The sequence below is a fragment of the Myotis myotis genome, unplaced genomic scaffold, assembly GCF_014108235.1.
Source record: "Myotis myotis isolate mMyoMyo1 unplaced genomic scaffold, mMyoMyo1.p scaffold_m19_p_4, whole genome shotgun sequence".
NCBI lineage: Eukaryota > Metazoa > Chordata > Mammalia > Chiroptera > Vespertilionidae > Myotis > Myotis myotis.
Genome location: NW_023416346.1, coordinates 38,405,805 through 38,426,149, shown reverse-complemented (window position 1 = coordinate 38,426,149; position 20,345 = coordinate 38,405,805). Strand labels below are relative to the sequence as shown.

Sequence of the window (20,345 nt, the reverse complement as noted above, 5' to 3'; positions counted from 1 at the left end):
CAGGGCACGTTACCCAGCTCAGGGCGCCCTGTCCGGCATCTCGGTTCACCCCAGACAGGCCAGTGCTGGGAAAGGTGGAAGCCCATTCCGGATCCCCCACACCCGGGCAGCAATCGGAGGAGTCGGGGTAGGTGGAGGATGCGATGCGGTAGGAGGCAGGGGTGAAACAAGGAACTGAGTGAGGAAGCAGCGAAGTAAGGCAGACCAGGAATTCATGAATTGCCCCTGTGTCTGTCTGGAGCCCAGTTTCCGGACGCTGGGAGGGAGTTTTCTCATCTTCTGTCTGTATTTACAAGTCAAAAAGTTGAAATTGTTGTCATTACGGAGCCAAACCCTTATATTGTAATGGTGGGCATGGGTGGCAATGGGGAACAGGATGGGGGCACCAGGGAGAAAGAAATTGTTTTTCTTCTCAACCTTTCCCTTTATGCCAGATAAACATTAACTAGCTTGTGGAGATGTGCGTTGGGGAGGAGGGGGCAATGGAGAGGAAGCTACTGCCTGAGAAACAGCCAAGTCCCACTCTTGGTACCATGTCCTACCCCAAAGGAGCCCCCTCTTCCCTCTTTCCCCTTTCCCCCTTCTCTCCAGCCTCTCCTACTCCTCTTCAGTCTAGAGGAAAACCAGGTTTCTCTTGGCCAAAATTTGAGTTCACAAGAGTCTTGAAAGACACACTGGTTGAAAATCAATTATCATCGTACCCCCATACCATTGAGAGGGATCTCCTATCTGCAGTGCTCTCTAATTTCTAACCTGTCCTGGGCGGGGGGGTAGGACACAAGCCAAATCTCGGTTCCCTTTGCTTATAGGTGGACTTTTCATGAGAAATACGGTGCAGGAGCACAGCGCTTTCCGCTTTGCCGTGCAGTTATACAACACCAACCAGAACACCACGGAGAAGCCCTTCCATTTGAATTACCACGTAGATCACTTGGATTCCTCCAATAGTTTTTCTGTGACTAATGCTTGTAAGTAGATTTGCTTTTCCTCCCTTTGGGACCTTTGGGACCTCACTTGCATTTTGCTTGTGGGACTTGGGGTCTGCATATGTGCTGGGGAAGGGTGATTGCCTCAATAGACATTTTAGGGGCTCTAGTCAATCAAGGTTTCATGCAGCATAAACCAACTCCAGAGGATCTTGCTGAGGGAGGGACTTAAAACAGTGCACAAAACTCTCTCCTGAATCATGTTTGATGCAAAAGTTTCATTTTCTTCGTGCTAAACCAGCAATTCCTCCCCCACATCTTTTTTTTTTTTTTGGCAGAAAAAAAAGGAAAGAAAAAATAGCATGGTTGTTCAGGGAAATTTCTTTAGATGGGATTAAAAAAAGAAGCCTCTTGATTGAGTCAATTCAGGATTTACATTACTTGACTGTTAAAGCTAGCGCCTGGCTGTAGAAATTAGCTGAATTTGACAATTGCCTAATAAATAGGAGCCAAATATGGGAAATTCTGCAAACAAGTGACCTTGAAGGACAGGTCAGGCTTAGTTCCCTGGCCTTTTTCTATCCTAGAATATCACCTTTCTTACCTAGAGAATTCTGATAGGAACTGATAAGACTACAAACTGATTACAAGTGATGAACACCTGGAAAACTGAGGGAAAGGAGAGGACAGAGCTCAGGTGACTGTTTGGAAAGCTGCTTCTTTTTTTTCTCCCCTAGTGTTGTTCACCCCGACACCTCATTGTTAAGGACAACACATTTCTTAACTTAAAGCAAAAGGTGGAGAGGGGAGTCTTGCAGCAGGCAAATAATATAAAAAAGGAGGAATTTCATGAGCCCCAAAGCTATTTCTGAAATGCCTGTTTGTGCCATGGTAAATGTTCCTCTAGAAAGGGGACATTTTGAGGAGTAAAACCAAGGGAACCCAAATGACAGCCTGTTGGACACAGGTTTTTCTTGAATGGAATGGTTTATGAAAAAGACTGATAATTCTTTATCTAAGCTTATTGCACTAAAAGTTTTTACAACAATGAGGCTGATAATGACATAAATATGTTTTTGCTTTTGTGGCTTGTGCAGTTTGGAATTTTTTTTTTCTGGCTTTCATTCAAGGGAGAAGTTATATTTATGTTCTGTTGTGTGAAAATTTATATATGACTGAGTTCAAATTCTTCTGCCTCAAAGGATATGTGATTTCCAAAAACTGTTGAGTCTCCAAGAGCACAGGTTCCTTGGACTTTTAAGACTCAGGCCAAGAGGATGGGGGTGAAGCACATTGCAAGAAATGTGACATTATTCACTTTAAGAAAATTTTAACTGAAGGTACAGGTCCTTATATGAACATTTTCTGTGATACTCTGTATTTGACATTCTTTGGCTTTTCGACATTGACAAAAATAGGAACTTATTAATTCCAGCTAAGTGTGAAAGTTACAAAATGTCTGTCTATATTTTGCATCTTATTTCCGTAATCCCAGCCTGTCTCTACAGCACTTACAACACACAACTGACTCTTAATCCTGCAGCACTGTGATCTTATCAAGAGGCTGAAGCTCAAATGCAGCTTCCTAAGTATCAATTAGAACAGATTTAAAACCAAATACTTGAAATCACCAGGATTTTTTATTATTAATAACGAATAACATTTGAACTCACTTTAGTGTCTTCCCACTGATGAGGACTGGAATAATAATGCCAATTGACTTCTCAGAAATTATTGATTTCCAAGGTTTTTAATTCTCTGTTGTTGTTGTTTTTAATGCTCAAATCAGATTGACACCAGCCAGTGCAGGAACCCCACTCAAAAAGCAACCAGGAAGTGATCCTTGCCTTGTGAAAAGCTCAGGTTTAAGAACAGGCAATAAGTCAGCTTTGATGTTCAATTGCCTTAATGCCTTACCTCTAAGGGCAAGGAAAATAAATTGGTCAAACTTTCCCCTCCCCCCCCCCCCACACACCCTAAATCCACAGAACTTCTGCTAACAAGCTTACAAGGCTGGGTTATGGTTTGGGGCTTGAAAGTATGAGATAAGAGGTATGGATCACTGGGCAACAAGACAAAACAAAAAGGTGACCTTGCCCTCAGTTATGCCAGATACACACATATGCATACACTGACACACACAGGAGAAATATCCAAAAACCAGTGATGTGTATGTACCCAGCTGCCTGTTGCACTCTCTGGCTTTACAGCTCAGAAGACAGGGGAGGAAAGCTTTCATCTTCTCTGGTCCCTGAAACAGTCCTCTCTGAATGTCACAATCATTGAATGGGGGCCAGATCTCAAAGCTGTCTCCTGGCAGCTGCTGCCTAGAAGCTTAGTATAAGAAAGATGACTAGTCCAACCACAGTCTGATAGTCTCTGAATGCAGAAAACAATCATTTCACAAGGCCAGGAAAGCCCTGGAAGTATATTTCATATATTCCCTTGGTCTTGATTGTTCTTTTTCTAATGGAAGTAAAGATCACATATATCAGGTGTCAGAATACAATACTAGTTCAGTACTGGAGTTTGGCAGGTGATCCCAGGTTCCATTCGTCCAATTGATCTCAATATTTCACAGAGAAACGACCCCTAGATCCTCTGGTCTGCCCCTCCCTGGAGACCTAGGGAGGATTTGAGGAAATCCCAGTTAAGTACAAATCTGGTCACCCACCTCTCCTATCTGATTCAATGTGGAATGGGATGGCAAAAATTAAAGAAACTTTTCCCTGTTCTCATTCAGAATTCTTAGTTGCAGTTTCCCCTTGCACTAAAATTGATTTTCCCATGATTTTTCCTGCGCCCTCAATCTTGAGACAGACATACATTTTTTAGGGCATAGTAACAAATACCCAAAAAATAAACAAAGGTTAATGCCTTCTGCATGCCACTGCTCTCTGCACTCCCTCTGCAATGTAATCTGGAGGTTTCATTGCAAGGAATCCCAGGCATCAGTTATTTAAAGACACTTCTTCACCAGCAACCATTTTATTTTATTTTATATTTTATTTTATTTTATTTTTGCACAACCCTTGAGAGGTTTGCTTAAGACAGACTCAAATTTCATTCTGTGTCTTAAGAAGACAATAAAAGCTTCTCTAGCTTTGAAAGGTGGTTCATTTGGGATCTCAGCTCAGAGGTGAATTGCAGTTTATCAAAGAGACTCATCTGATTTGGAGCCCATGTTTCCATTTCATAGGGATTAATTGAGTTTGCTACCATACTTTTCAGTTTGGCCAGATAACCCCAGAAAGAGGGATGGTGTGGATATTATGATTTCAAGATACATACATTCATACACATACAGAGACACTCAAACACACAAAATTAGTATATATGAAAAGAGATGTACACACTTTTTAAGTTACATGTTCGTTCAAAAAAAAAGGAGACATATGTAATACACTTTGTAATACTTTAAGCAATAAAACAAAATTTAAAAAACGAAACAAAACAAAAAACACCAAACAGATTTGATCATCCTAGGGCTTTGCAAGATGTGAAAATACCAAGGGACTTCGGGGTCCTTTGGAGTGGCTTGATTCCTCAGGAAATGCCTTCAATTCCCTTGAAGTCCCCTCCTGTGTCTTGCTGCTGTGCACTTGTAGTGCACTCCACACTACATCACCCCAGTCTCTGCAGTGTCAGCTCATTAGCACACAGATCTCATATTCCCTCTCCGCACTGTCATTGCAAAAATTGCTGTTGTACACCTTTACAGCCAACAAATGTGCTCGTGGATTACGCACTGTTTGCAAGAAGCAAGGAAAAGGCAAATGTAACCTTAAAGGTTATTCACCAGGGAATTGTGCTCTAAATGCATTGGCTTAAATAAAAATCTGTTGATGGAGGTGCAAGTGAAGGTGGGACTGAGAGTGAGACTTGGGAGTGTAGACTCTAATGGAGCCCCAGGCAAAATCCCTTTTGCTGGCTAACTCTAACTCATCAGCTGCATTATTTTATTTTATTTTTTGTCTGAGCCATTTGAAATGTACCTGCTAACTGAGAGCTTCTTTCATAACTGAGTGCATTTTGCTACCAAATGTACTTAGCCAAGACAGGTTTCTGTCTCCTGCCCACAGAGTCACAATCTAATTATCTAATTATTCTAATTGCTAAGATCCATTTAACTGTTTAAGTCCATTTGGGAAGGAAATGTCTCCCCTTATCGTATTCTCTGCTCTTTGGTGCGTTTTGTTTTGTTTTCCTGTTTGTCCTTTTCATGTAATCTTTGGAACCACAGTGAAGACACACAGTACCACGGCTCTTGCCCTCAAACAGATCTTCACATACTAACCAAAGTCAACTGCTCCAGCTCCACCTCCCATACCCAATCCCCCATCTTTGTGCCCTTGCTGCTCTCCATCTCTCCTCTGTCTGCTGGCCAGGCTTCAATAAGCTCACTGGCTTAGCTCACTTCTCAGCCCCTCTGGCCAGCTGGCATAGCCCACTGAAGCACCAAGAGGTCGCCTCAGTGGTGCCAGTCAAAAATATAATTCACCTTCTCACAAGGTTTATTATGGATTTTAAAAATCTAATTTTTATGTGTAGAGGAGGGAGGAAGGTGATGCTGTTCATTTGGGCCATAAAAATAGATGGCAATCAGCAGGTTGTAAAGGTGAGTTTCCAGCAAAGTGTATTACCTCCCCCAGAAGGCAGTTTCCTGTTGATCTTTTAAGTGGGATGGGGGAGCCTGGAAGGGTTTGAGGGGAAGGAACAAAGAACACTATTTTGTTCTCTATCTATGCATACTGCAAAATGAGCCATGTTTTGTTTTGTTTAGTTGTTTGTTTGTTTCATCTCAGCAATTTTAACCTTTTTCCTTAAAATAAAACTAATTTTCCACATCCCCCACTTCTGAATTCATCAGAGGCAGTTTCCTTAATGCTGCATTTCTCTCCCTACCCCCAATATTAAATGAGAATAAAGGGGGCTGGTTGAAAATTTTATCATAAGTTTTTGCCTCCTGATATATTTTTAAATTTCATTATTATGGATAGTCAGAGGTGATAGGCTGGTTTCATTTTAACAGATTAAAAAATAAATGAAGCTGCCGAGGCATCATTATTAGTCTTCTTTGTGAATAAGAGATTTGTCATTTTTATACAATTGGTTAAAGGATGAAAAGGAAGCATGAATTTTAAGAGGGTCAGAATTTTATAAGATAGAATTCATAACTTTCAGAGAGGGGAATAACCTGTTTATTCAATGATTTAACTTTAAACTTCTTAGATTGAGACTGCAGATATATGTGAAGGAACTTTCAAAAACTCTGAAGGTCAGGAAAATTATATGTATACTTTACCTGGTTCATTTAAAAAATCAAGCTTCAACTTTCTTCCTTTGGCTTTGATATTTTGGGTCTAATTTGATGAAATGTCCACAAGAGGGTGCAATTAAAATCCTAGGTGGGGGTGATGGATATTCTTCAGCAGAAGTGGGTGTTCCACAGACACAGAAAGAACTCCTTCTCTCTTCTAGAAATGGCTGGACTCCAGGCTGAGAGCTACAAATAGCCTCAGCCAATGTGTGGGGTGAGCCTTGAATTAGGGCAGCAGTCCCCAAAAGGGGTCAATATTTGGCAAAAGGTTAACATGAACAGAAATTGTCCCCCTCACACTTTTACCTCTTGTCTTGACATTATTTTCCCCTCCTGCTCTGTCTGCCCAGCTTATGCTCTTTTGCTGGTCTCTGACTGGCCCCTGATTCTGGCACCCCATCCACAATAAACTTACCTAGGGATTGTTTTCTACCATGGACTTTTCTAGACCTAATACTCCTTCTTCATCAGAATATCTCTGTTCCTGGTCCATCCTCCTCAGGGCCTGCATTCTACTTTGAGGATGATAGCTTTTTTTATATAATATAGAAATCTAGCTTAAATTGTGTGATAAGAGGGTTAATGTATCTAACAGGGAAGTATTTGCTCTGGAAACCCTAATGCCTCAATTTTAAGGAAAGATACTCAAATAGGGGTGTTTCTGGACATGATACACAGAGTGGATGTTCATTCTACCCAAATCAAAGATCAAGTGGCTCTGGTTGTGGAAGACTTCTACAGACCAAAGTAAAAAGCAACCTGTATTGGGAGGTTTGGTGTAAGTACACCTTGGGGCACCTTCACCATGTTGAATTTAAAAGTCTTTGGGGGTAATTTGGAAAGCAGTCAAAGTTCATGGGGATTCATTCTCTAAAGGAGGTAAGTTTGTATATATTTTTGTATGTCAATAAAGTTATTTTAAAGAGTGTAAATATTTATGTCTATTACAAAAAAACAATAACATGTTTTTGGAGAGTCTGAAGGTGCCTATGTTGGTATTGGCAGGAAATGCCCTGGCATGGAAAGGAGGTCAGAGAAGGGGAGACGTGGTAGGGAAGCTGGATCTCCAACTGAGTTTTCTTTCCCTGTGATGGCATGTAGAATGCAATGATTATAAGGCAGCATCCCCCTTATAGATGCTTAAAGGTAGCTCTGGAGGGACTTGGAAGCCTAGCCAAGTAGTGTCATCTTCTGACTCCATCAATCCCTCCCTTGCCTTGTCTCAGTGTACATTTGGCTTCTCTCCCCATGGAAATAACCAGAACACTCTCTGCTGGATTTCCATTCAAACATTGGTCAAAGAAATAACTTCTCAGTTCCTAACTACCACTGGTATCTTTAGCTATTATCCTCAACAGGACAATCATCTGCCCTTATTTGGAGGAGGCGCAGGAGCAAGAATAAGGATGGGTAGAGGAAACAGCTGGTAATGACCCCTTAAACTTATGGGGCACAAGTCAGTCTATAGCAGCACTTCTCACCTTTCATGTGCACAGCAATCACTTGGGGATCCTATTAAAATGAAAATTCCGATTCAATAGATCTGTGATGGGGTCCAAGAACTTGTATTCCTACCAAGTTCCCAGATAATACCAGTGCTGTTGGTCCTCAAACCACACTTTGAGTAAGTAGAGTCCAGAGCAGAGAGCATGTGATTACTAAAGAAAATGGCTCTCCCAGACAAGCTCTTACCCACATTTGTACCTTCTTCCCTTACACAGAAGATTCTGTAAGAGACACATTTGACTTATTCTGACTCAAGAATATCTCTAATCTAATCCCAACAATGCTGTGTTCATTTCAGCCATGTCTGTAGGTGGCATGATTAGATATCTGATGAGACCATCTATTTAGAATTGCTTTTTGTAGGAATTTGAAGTGAAGAGTGGAAGACAGGCTAAGAGGAGAGGTAGCTCATGAGCCAGGATGACAGTATCTTGGCTTCTTGACACACCCTAAAGTGTACCTTTTAGAAACAACCTGCCCAAGAAAGCTAAGGTTGGCAAGTAGTTTCAACTGCCTTTTCACTTTGCCTCTCTGGGTCAAGGCACGACAGAAGGGGACAAGTAGCATCTGCTCCTCAGCTGTCTGACTTTCCTTAAACAGGGTTAGAAACAAGAAATACAACACAACCTGAATTCTGTCTGCCTCCCCATGAGCCCCCAAAATTGACTCCATTTTCAAGGCCGATGTCAGGTACTCATTGTGAGGAAGAGGGGAGGAAAGGGAAGCAATATCACTTTTCAAACATATCTAAGCTGAAGACTGCTACAGGGAAGCCATTAAGAGCTTACCCACCGTCATTTGAGGACTATCAAATGACAATGTATTACCCAAAATTTTGTCCCCTATCAGTTTGTCATTAGTCTAAAATTCCACAAATTATTTTATTTGTGTTACTGCACTGAAGGCCTGTGCTAAAATGAAAGCATGCTATCTGGAAGGGAATGAGTTAAATCCTTATTAGCCATTAATATTTCCAGAAAAATTGTTACATCAGATTACCACCTATTACTTTTCAGGATCCTCAGAGGAGGCTTTCCAAGACAGGTTAGTGTCCTAGAATAAAGCATCTGCCCAAGGAAGTGGGGCACCAAATGGATGATATGCATCCAGAGGGCATTGGAAGACTCTTGAAAATGAGGAAGAGTCCCTCAAATACACACCTATTTTGCAACATTTGACTTTCATGGATAAATTCTGGTAGTTTATTGACTAAAATTTTAGTTGCCTTTGACTCTTCAAGTCACACCCTTCAGATGTTAGTGGGTCTGTTGCCTCTAATGTGCATGGTTATTAGCTACAATAAAATCTAGCCTCTGGATTCCCCACAATTACTGTGGAATATTTTCAGAAGTAAAATCAATTTGTGATGGAGGTGGTGAGGATTTTTTTAACTTTTAAAAAATGTTGCAATAAAAAATAGTCTTCTTTCAATTATCCATTATTGGCTGTTCTACCTTGTCAGTTACTCATTGCAACCAGGGCTCTCATCCTTTCAGCTGCCCAAAAGGGGATCAGGCTCCCAGCAATAGATGAGACAGAAATGGATCAGGGCCCAGCCCACAGAGGAGTAAATTGAGTAGATGTGGGTATGGGTCTCTGTATGGTTGAAAACCTTAGTAAATTTAAGGTAGAAAGAATGTTGACAGCTAGTCAGCCATAACCTGTAACAGATTCTCAAATATTCTTATATTTCATTGCTATTTCCAAAGCTAATTTTTGTTAGTTTAAAACAGTGTTTCTTGAATTGGACCACTTACATCAGAATCACTAAAGATGCTTATCAAACAATGAATTCCTAAGTCACACTTCATATGTATTATATCAGAAAAAAATGAGGATAGGCCTTTTTAACAAGCTCTGTGGGTAATTCTAATGCACACTCAATTTGGAAATCACTGGTTTAATAAACCTTGGTACTGCAAATAGAGATATATTGATTCAGAATGATTATTTGTTGAGGACCCACTAAGCTTCAGACATTGTACCAGGAACTTACACATATGTTACTTCTGTAAATAAGTGAGATGTTGTTGGCCTATGCAAGCATTAGTGAGTTGGCTCTCAGGTTGGAAATTCGAGACTTGAAAGAAATAAGAGACCAGTCTCAAGTCATAGTCTCTGAAGTAAAGTAAAAATGCTCTTTGAGATGGTAATTAAAAACAAGGAAATTATTTTTATTTTGACAATAATTCTTCCCTTCTTTGCATGTTAGCTAATGATTGGTCCTTAGCCATGCTATAAACTAGATGTCATGGCAAATGCCAACCCATTTGTTAAAAATAGATGTATTACAATCAGTTTATAAAACATTCAGTAATTCAATCAGTTTCTATAGCATTCATTGTGCCATACTTGCTATCAACAAATTTAAAAATCAGGAGTGAAATAATAGCAATACTGTTCATTGAGCCTATAAAATGTGGAAGACACTGCACTAAGCACTTTTGACTTATTTCATGGAATCATCACAACATTTTATAAAAAAGAATCAGAGGTAGCTCAAAATTATTATAAGCAACTAGCTCAAGGTCACACAGCTGGCTAATTAGTGAAGCCAAGATTTTACTTGAAATCTTCCTGCCTATAGAGCGTGGACTCAGTTTCAACTAGGATTGAAATAGCAAATGATTATAGGAGTCAGGTAAATCACATAAATGTGGAAATTGGTCCAGGTATAGAGTGGTAGGGCCTGTGGCAATCTGGAGAGTCCATGTCCAAACCCAAACACATTCAACCTCATTTTTTAAAACCACAGTGGTACCATGACATATCTACAGCAGGACTTGTGTTGTGGTAGGTGGTAGGTGCAAATTTCTGATCTCTAACCTACACTATCCACCTCCTTCTAGCAGCTAAGTTACTGGCTGAGGGAAGCTCAATTAACTGGTAGTTATAATTACTGGGAACCATAGAGTAGACAGAAAAGCTCTTCTTAGTCAAAACCCTATTTTGACTTTCTCCTCTTAGTGTATCATCAAGGTACCTCAATATGGCAGAACCTTCTCTCCTTTGTGCACATACTTATAGCCCTACATATATACACTGTATATCCAGTGGCCTTTCATGGTTCAATGGAAGCTCTATTCTAACTAACCTTCCCCTAGGCAATGCTGAGGCCTGCAGCAAGGTCAGAAAGCTGGCACAGGGTTATTAGCGAGTGCTCAGCAGGTCAGAAACAGGAATTCAAGGGAATGATACAGGGGAATAGGAGCTTCCTATAGACCCCAGGAAAGAGGCTCACTTTAGACTGGGATCCAAAATAGAGTTATCTGAAGTTGTAAATTGACCTAAGCCAATTTGGTCATTCAAAATCATTAAGTTATGTTTTGTTGGATATCAGTAGCTTGCCATGGTTAGAATGAGGGCTATAGATCTTTCCCCCATAACCTCACCACCAGGTATTAAAGTAAGTCTCAAACAAAATTCTGTTTCTCATTAAAATAATGGCAAAGAGGCATGAAAACAATTGGACAGCCTGTTCTGTGGACTCAGTCAAGTCCAGCTCCTATCCTTTTAGGTGCTCCAACAGCACCTTGCATGAAGGTACACTTGAGGTAGACAAAACAGTATTCTAGTGTCAGGATGCAGCTAACTAAGAATCCTTATTCATGGATGCCCACAGAGTAATTTATAAATTAAGCCTAAGGTACAATTTCTAAGGGATAACACTATAGATCTTGTTAGATCCTTATATCTTCTTTCTGTTAGTTTGGGAATTCCTCTACCATATTTCTAGCCAATCCACATGTGTTGAACACTACTGATTTCACCAATGAAAACATTGGATGTTAATTAACAAAACCCCTGGTGTTCATTAAAGATAAAGATACCTGAAGTGCTGGTAGAACCACTTCTTGGCTAGATTTTCTAATTGCTAGATAACCATTCCTGCACTATGTATTTCCCAACAAGGGTAAATGACCACCTCAAGGTTATATATTCAGACTAAATAACCCACATATATGACACAATTTATGTTGGGGTCTTATAAAGTAAATAAGAAAAATATAAAATTTGAGATACCATATTTCTTATGGCCTTAGGAAGCAGTAAAAGTGGGATTAAGGGTCTATGGAATAAGTACACTTGAAGTAGACACAACAATATTCTGAGCAGGAATAAGTAGATCTGGGATCCAGTCTCAACTCTGCCACCACTGCCTATATGACCTTGGACAAGTTACTCTGTTCTCTAGTTCTAGTTTTTATGGGAAGGTTCTCCTGGATAATCTCTGAGGAGACTGCCATTTTGGACATATTATCACTAATTTTTCAATTCCTACTATCTCCTCTTCTAGTAACAGTTTCACTTCATTTCTTACTAGGGAAGACTCATCCAAAACAAACCCTCTCAAATTCTTTTTTCTACATCTAAAAAATTCTCTTCATATCCATCTATTTTCTTTATAAGATTATAAAATATTGAATTCTTGAAACCAGTGGAAAATAATTCTAGCCAGTTGTAGCTTCTCCTTGTCCACATCTCAACTCTTCCACTTACTAGGTGTGAGAACTTAGGGCAAGTTATTTAACTTCATTGTGACTCAGATTTCCTAATTATAAAGAGGGGATAACAATAGTCCTTACCTCATAGGGTTGTTGAGAGTTTTAATGAGACAATTCACAAATTCACATAAAATACTTAGAATGGTGCCTGGCACATATTGAATATTATTATTATCAACATAATCATTAGCCTAAAATCCTTAGAGCTTTTTGTCCTAAAAACAGAAACCTAGTTTCAGTTGAAAAGTAAAATCTCTTGTCACTTTAGGGGCTAGACTTCCTTCTTGAACAGCTGCCCTCTGAGCCTTTCTACAGTGTCAAGCTCCTTCCCAAGCCCAAGATTATTTTTTTCTGCCAAGAAAGCCATCACAGCACTTCTTCAAATCACCCAGCAACCACCCTGACCTCCTACATCTCTCACTCATACATCCAAATTTGCTCACCCAGTTTGCTTCTTGTGAGTGAAAGCTACTCAGATACTCTATTGTCAAAGAACTGAGAGATGCATTTTTCTGCATAATCTAAGGATACAGATTCAAGGGAAGACCTAGAGTCTTCTTTACCAAATAACTATCTTCATCTCTAATTCCATCTACTTTTAATCACAATATGAGTCATTGTTTCTGCTCTCCTGTGACAATCCAATATCTAAACAGTACACAGTAGTCTCCCTGATTTCCAAAAAGCCCAGGAGGCACCCACGTCCATTTAGAAAAAAAGCAGTTAGGCCATCCACCCAGCCACCTTGACTCTGCAGCCAAGGCCCTAGAGCAGTGATGGCGAACTTATGACACGCGTGTCAGAGGTGACACGTGAACTCATTTTTTTGGTTGATTTTTCTTTGTTAAATGGCATTTAAATATATAAAATTAATATCAAAAATATAAGTCTTTGTTTTACTATGGTTGCAAATATCAAAAAATTTCTATATGTGACACGGCACCAGAGTTAAGTTAGGGTTTTTCAAAATGCTGACACGCCGAGCTCAAAAGGTTCGCCATCACCGCCCTAGAGTTTCTCTTAGAAATGGGACTGCCACTGAGGGCCACAAGGAAAAGCAGCAAGGAACTACTCAAAGCCTCCCTGGGGGATTCCCCTTAATTTCCTTGGGTACTACAGGGCCATTAGTGAGTGAGATTTATCCATGGGCCTCATAGTCAAGACCCCAAGGAACTGAGAAGAGAGACACTCCATACTACCAATTCTTCTCTAAAGCAGGCACTGCCCTGGCATATACACATTGCATATATCTTTCCCTGGTCCTACCTACTTCCTGGTGACACTTAGTATGTGATAATTATTGTAGTGTCTTTCCATCCAGATGATAATTCAACAGAGACCCACTTCTGGTGCATCTTTGAGTCTAGCCAACCCTTTGACTAAATATCACAGCCTCTATCCAGAGTTTAGTTCAGCCTTGGCCACTGTGGCTCAGTTGGTTGAAGCATCATCCCATGCACCAAAAGGTGGTAGACTCAATTCCTGGTCAGTGCACATAGTTGGGTTGTGAGTTCAGTATCTGGTGGGGGTGCATGCAGGAGGCAGCTGATCAATGTTTTTCTCTTTCCCTTCCTCACTCTCTAAAAATCAATATTAAAAAAACACACAAGTTTTTTGCCCTGGCCGGTGTGGCTCAGTGGAAGAGATCGGCCCATGCACCAAAGGGTCTCAGATTTGATTCCCAGTCAAGGGCACATACCTGGGTTGCAGATTCTATCCCCAACCCACTCAGACGTGTGCGAGAGGCAACGAATGGATGTCTCTCTCACATCGATGTTTCTCTTTCTGTCTCTCTCCCTCTGTCTCTCCCTCCCTCCCTTCCACTCTCTCTAAAAAAAGCAATGGAAAAAAAAATATGCTCAGGTGAGAATTGACAAAACAAAAAGAAAGCTAAAGTTGTTTTTTGTGTTGTTGGTTTTTAAAAGAGTTCAGTCCACTTTGTGCAAGAGTTACCAAGGGTGCCCTTTGACTTTCTGGTACCAACTCTCACTATTCCAAGTTCCTCTTTCTACTGCCTGTAGAATAGAACACAAGGAGAAGAAAACAGTGAGGAAAGTTGAACTTTTCCTTGCATAAAGAAACCTAGAGCTTCCCAGCCCTATATACATGGACTCATGACCCTTGGGTTTTGCACCTAACTCTCTGAAGCCAGGATTGCTGTTTGACCCTTGCCTAGTAGAAGCCTCTTTCTCCTACTTAGTCTGGAAGCAACCAGAGGGCAAAGAATGGCTTCAAATTGGACTGCCTGCATTTGAATATTGGTTCTTTATCTTACTGTTTATATGACCTTGGGCAAATTACTTAACTTCTTTAACCTTCAGTTTTCTCATCTATGAAATGAAGGTGAACAGAATAGTAAATATCCTATAACTTTCTTGTTGAGATTAAATGAGATTATCCATGTAAAATATTTACTCTGATGCCTAGTGTATAGTAAATGTTCAATAAATCGTAGATATTATTAATAGAGTACTGGGGTTATTGGTAAGTGGAGGATAGGAATAGAACTAGTCAAAATCAAACCACAAAAAAAGATTATTTCCATCTATGACTATCCCTAAAGCCCTCCAAACTAATTTGTACTGTCTGTGAATCTAGCTGGAACAAGTTTAGATGGGGCCACCAGTGAATATACTCATACTGCTGCTTCAGGCATGAGGGATTTGCTTTGGGGCAAAGAAAAGGAGAAAGAATTGACTCGATGCCCCCCAATGCCAGGGTATACACAGTACTAGGTTTAATCATGACATTATTAAGTGGAATTGTCTAGAAGGACATGATCCCTTCCGGCCTTTTCTCTGAAATAGATACATTTGGAATAAAGCAGCATGGATAGTAATATAAGAATCTTGGCACTTTCCTTGGCTTGAAGGAAAGAACAACCTTTCTTCAAATGCAAAGTCTATTTTAATGTGGTTGAAAGTGGGAGAGTGGAAAAGCGTATCCTGGAATCTTCACTTAGATGTGGGAAAATGTGGTGCCAGTTGAGCTCTCCCAGCCGTGATTTTTCTGAGTTATTTTAATTAAGGTTGATGTGTGGATAGAAGTTTAGAGCATATCAGTTTGAGTAGATGAATTTTCTTCTTTTGATGTTGTTGCCTAAGTCAGACCATAAATAGCAAAGGAAAGAGATATGGAAAAGGTTAAAAAAGAAATTTTGCTAATGTGATTTTCCAGCATTTCAGTCTCCATTTCTCTCCAGAGCAAAAGGTTAACTAGCTGATTCCACAAGCACAGACTCGCTAGAAAGGGTCCTGCTGAGAACTACCAGGCAATGTAGTCTTTTTTCTACCCTCTCTTTTTTTGTATGCTGGAGCTGATTTCCCGGCATGCTATCTTTTTTAAAAAATATATTTTTATTGATTTCAGAGAGGAAAGGAGAGGGAGAGAGAGATAAAACATCAATGATGAAAGAGAATCATTGATCGGCTGCCTCCTGCACGCCCCCTACTGGAGATCAAGCCCGCAACCCAGGCATGTGCCCTTGACTGGAATCAAACCTGGGACCCTCAGTCCACAGGCCAACGCTCTATCCACTGAGCAAACCAGCTAGGGCCCGGCATGGTATCTTCAGCAGACCCAAACCTAGGTGATGAACAAAAGAAAATTTTCCCTTCGTATTCCAGAGTGCTCTTACTCCACCTGCATTACTTCTTCTCCTTTCCTATCCAAGGCCACTGCTATGTTGTCTCATGAGATCATTGATTTTTTTTTCCTCTTGAGTGAGGAAACGGGAACAGAGACTAAATGACTTGCTCAAGGTCTCACAGCTATTGAATGGATGAGCTGAGATTATAACATAGGTCTTCCAAGTTTTGGCACTTATGTAGGATATTTTCTCACATGACAGCCCTGTCCTTTTTTTTAATAGGTGGCTGAGAGGAAAAATAAATACACAGCAAGTGAATTAGCAATGCAGTAAAGCATGAGTTTCAGGAGCCATGGTTAATGGTACCTTCCAATTAGTGCCCCCAGTGTTAACCTGTCATTTGATCACCCTCTGATTTATAGTTAGGAGTGAGCAAAACAAAGTTTTGAAATCCTAGTATAGATCACACTGTTGGAGAAAGATCAAGTAGTTCTAGTCCAACTACCTCATTTTGTGGATGAGGAAAGTGAGGCCAAGAAAGAAGAGATTTGCCAAAGGTGATGAGGCTCCCTAGTGGCTGAAGCAAGATGAGAATCTAAACGGCCAGGCTCCCAGAAGCAGTGTATTTTCCACCATGTTTTACAATCATACCAGCACCCTGTTGTACTGAAGCAGCACCACAGGTTTTATTGAATTACCATTGCTGATACCTTTTTTTCCTGAATTATTTCATGTATAAAAATTATAGTCATATTACCCCAAATAGATTTTTAAATATATGACATTTTTAATAATTTAGAAGTTAAAATGTAAAATTATCCATACTACCTGCAAAAAAAAAAAACCAACCTTCAAAATATAGATAATAAAAATCATCCAAGTGAAGTAGAAAATCACCCAAAATTGGGTTTTACCATTTGCACAGATTTGTATCCTGCCCTTTTAACTTTATATTATACAGGGAACAGTTTTCCAGACCCCTTAAATGTTCTTTGAAATTTTGATTTTTTAATGTCTATAAATTATTATATCACATAGTGTCATTTTATGACATACATAGGCCATAATTTTTATAATCATTACCCAATTTTGTGCATTTTAAATGGATTTCCAAGTCACTGAGGTTTACAATGATGCTTTGACCTCCTGGAATGATCATTATTCCCCCACCAGATAGGGCAACCAAAGTGAGAACTTGACCTTCCATCCTCTTTAAGGTACATGTTATATAACTCAATACAGGCAATATAGCAATGCTGGTTATGCTCAAAGCCAGACTCTTTGGGCTTAGATGCTGGATCCATCACTTTCTTGTAGCATAGGCACAGGGGAGGAACTTAACCCCTCCAAACCTCAGTTATTCTGTCTGACCAGTCGGGTAAATAGTAGTGCCAACATCATAGGGTTGTGGTAAAAATTAAATGATAAAATATGTGGAAAGTGCTTGGTATATTAGATGCCATTATTAATATAACATCTAACGAAGGAATAAAGCACAAAACTTGGAGTCAGAATACCTGGGTTCTTATTCCATTTCTGAAATTATCTAGCCCTTTGATGTTTGAGTTATTTTACTTGTCTAGGTCTCCATTTCTGCATCTATAAAATGGGAATAATAATGCCTGATCTGTGTACCTTACAGAGATTTTATGAAGATCAAATGAGAGAATCAATGTGAAGGTGCTCTGAAAACTATGAAGGAAAGTATGATTCTGAAGTATTTAAAATTAGATATAATATTATTTTCATAAGCAGGACTGAAGATACAGAAGGTGTAAGAGACTATAGGCTGAATGTACTCAGCTTAGAAAAAAATGTTTCTAAGATTAAAACCATGGTATTGGAAATATAAACTGTTATAGACAGAGGAGACCTTAGAGATCAGATCATCCAGCCCAACATGTATTTTTTAAACTATATTTGTATTGATTTCGGAGAGGAAGAGAGAGGGAAAGAGAGATAGAAACATTAATGATGAAAATTATTGATGAGCTGCCTCCTGCACGTCCCCCACTAAGAATTGAGTCTGCAACCCTGGCATGTGCCCTGACCGGGAATTAATTGGGGACCTTTCAACAACATCTCAATGTTATAAGAACAGAGATTCAGAGAGGAGACAGCTTGAGGTCACAGGTCCAATCACAGAAATGGCACTAAAACTCAGGTCTCCAGATGTCTTGAGCAGAGTCCTAAGGCAATCACTGCCGCTCTTTATTTATTGACCTTTGTCTAAAAAGGGGATAAGAAAGAAATCCAGTTATTCATGGAATCCATGTAGGTAGGAACTGATTAGTTGGGATTCTTTGAAAGGACATTCCACATATTGCATCTCTACTATATTTTTAAATGCTAACTTCATTCCAGGTAAGGGAGAGTAATGGTTCAGGAAGATGAGGGGTGGAGAGTGTCAAGTGGGGTGAGTGCCCTCAGACTTGGCTAGATTCTCAAGAGACTTCTGTTGTCCCCACAATGACCACTGCAGCAGATGTCCTTTTTTATTGTTAATATCTTTGCTGTCGGTCCTCAGTTGTGTGTTTTGGGAAAACTTGGTACAGCGGACGAAATTGGCAGTTGCTTGAAAATACAATTGCCAATTGTTTGAATGAAGTAAATTGATTGCAGCCAGAGGACTATTCATTTTATCCTGGCATGCATACAGCCTACATCAGGCAGGAGCTACATCGCTGATGGCAGCTCAGATATTGCTGCATCCTCTGAATTATATCCCTCCAGGTACTCAGTAAATATATGTGTTAGATACTTTCATCTTTATGCTATTTTAGCTGAGATGAGAGAACATAAACATTTCCATCTGACAAACTTTTCAAGTTCAACACCAAAGAAGGTTATTTAAAAGAAACAAGAAAGGAGTTTTTCAATAGCAGGCTCCAAAGGTGACTAAAAATGCCATCCAACAAGGCAGCCCATTAAGAAATGTAGTGTGAAATGTGTTAATACGATAAACCCAAATGAGGTCTCACTATTCTTAGCTCAGAAATTTTGGCTGCCTTCCCCAGCTACCACTGTGGCCCGGACAGGGTCCACCAAGGTTCACCCCTACCCCAGTCCTGATGTGCTCCCCTTCCTATCTTCAGCTGAAGGAAACACTATTGCCAGAGGTAACTCACCCTCTCCTTGTCCTCTGATAAGCTCCTGCAGGGAGGGCCTCCCTGCCTTGGCCATCAAACACAGAGGGGAGGGAGGAGAAAGCAGTTAGAAAGCTCTTGATCATGCTGCAGAGATCACTGGCTGCTGCGCCTAAAATGTTCACTAGGTGAGGCCAGCCAAAATCCGGCTTTTGTGTCTGAAGTGGCTATAGTCCGAAATCAGCAAGATAGATAGGATGGTGAAATGACCTTGTTCACCAAACCCTATTATGCTAGAACAAGGGCCTTCCCCTGGAAGTTGGAAGGAACAAATGTCAGGCAAGTCAAAGGCAGGTCTACTTTACACAGGGGGAAGTAAACAGATGGAACCCCTTAGCCCAGAGCTGGTGCCAGACGAAAATACAAATACTGTCAGAGAAGGTTCAATACATTTATGCTGCTTGGGGACATTTTTAATCTCTGAACTCAAAATCAGTGAGGACAACCAGATCCTCTGACAGCCAGTGAATGAGTTCTGAAAACATGACCTCAGAATTGTAATTTTGTGTTCCAATTAAACTAGAAAGAAAGTGGTGATATTTAGAGTTGGTTGACTCAACCTGAGTTGCTAAAAATCTCTGATTTGTTCAGAGTTAATTCTTCCATGCATATAATGGAGGCAATATGTTATGGAAGAAAAAACCTTGCCCTCACCCTGCCACTACTAACCAGCTATGTAACTAACTACCCCTCTCTATGCCTCACCTCTTCCCATTTATAAAATAAGGGTATTCGATTATGTGACCCCCAAATGTCCTTTCTAGTTTCAAATGTTTAAGTCAGATTATATCACAAGGTTCTCTTGGAGAGTTTCTTGGGGGGCCTCTGCACCTTTCCTTGACCTCCCTTGCTCAGGAGAGAAAGGTTCTCAGTATGCTCAGAAGATGCCCCAGACTTCACCAAGGTATCTCAGTCAATACAGGCTTCTGCAGCAGAGACCTGAGCTCTGAAGTGTATACTTTATGGTCTATTCCCCCACTCCCTAAACTCTGAACTGCTTTGTAAGGAGGCAAACTGCTTCTATACCAGGGTTTTGTTTTGTTCAGTGCAATAGGCATGTTTGGGCTCCAAATATTAGAGGCAGTGTTGTGTGGGCTTTAGAACTAGAGCTTACCTGGGTTAGCTGACCTGCAACTTCTAGATATGTGACCTTCAGCAAGTAACCTAAACACTCAGTGCTTCAGTTTCCTCATCTATTGAATAACAGTCACAATTCTGCCTCCCTTCTAGAGTGATTATCAATATTAAATGAGAGAATTCATATTAAATGCTCCGCACAATGCTGGTCACATTGTAAACCATGCCAAGAGTGGGTGTACTTCCCCACTGTCTACTTTTAGCTCAACATCGTTT

The 20,345-nt window shown here is 40.2% G+C and overlaps 1 protein-coding gene across 3 annotated transcripts in view; it reads left to right on the top strand.

The window, feature by feature from the left end:
- GRIA3 (glutamate ionotropic receptor AMPA type subunit 3) overlaps positions 1–20,345 on the top strand; it is a 346,459-nt gene that overhangs the window by 1,033 nt on the left and 325,081 nt on the right. For all 3 annotated transcript variants that reach the window (XR_004966979.1, XM_036305461.1, XM_036305460.1), the window contains exon 2: positions 810–968. Coding sequence is in view for 2 of the 3 variants with exons in the window: in XM_036305461.1 (XP_036161354.1) it covers positions 810–968 (159 nt within the window). In the remaining variant the exon portion in view is untranslated. The remainder of the gene's footprint in view (positions 1–809; positions 969–20,345) is intronic.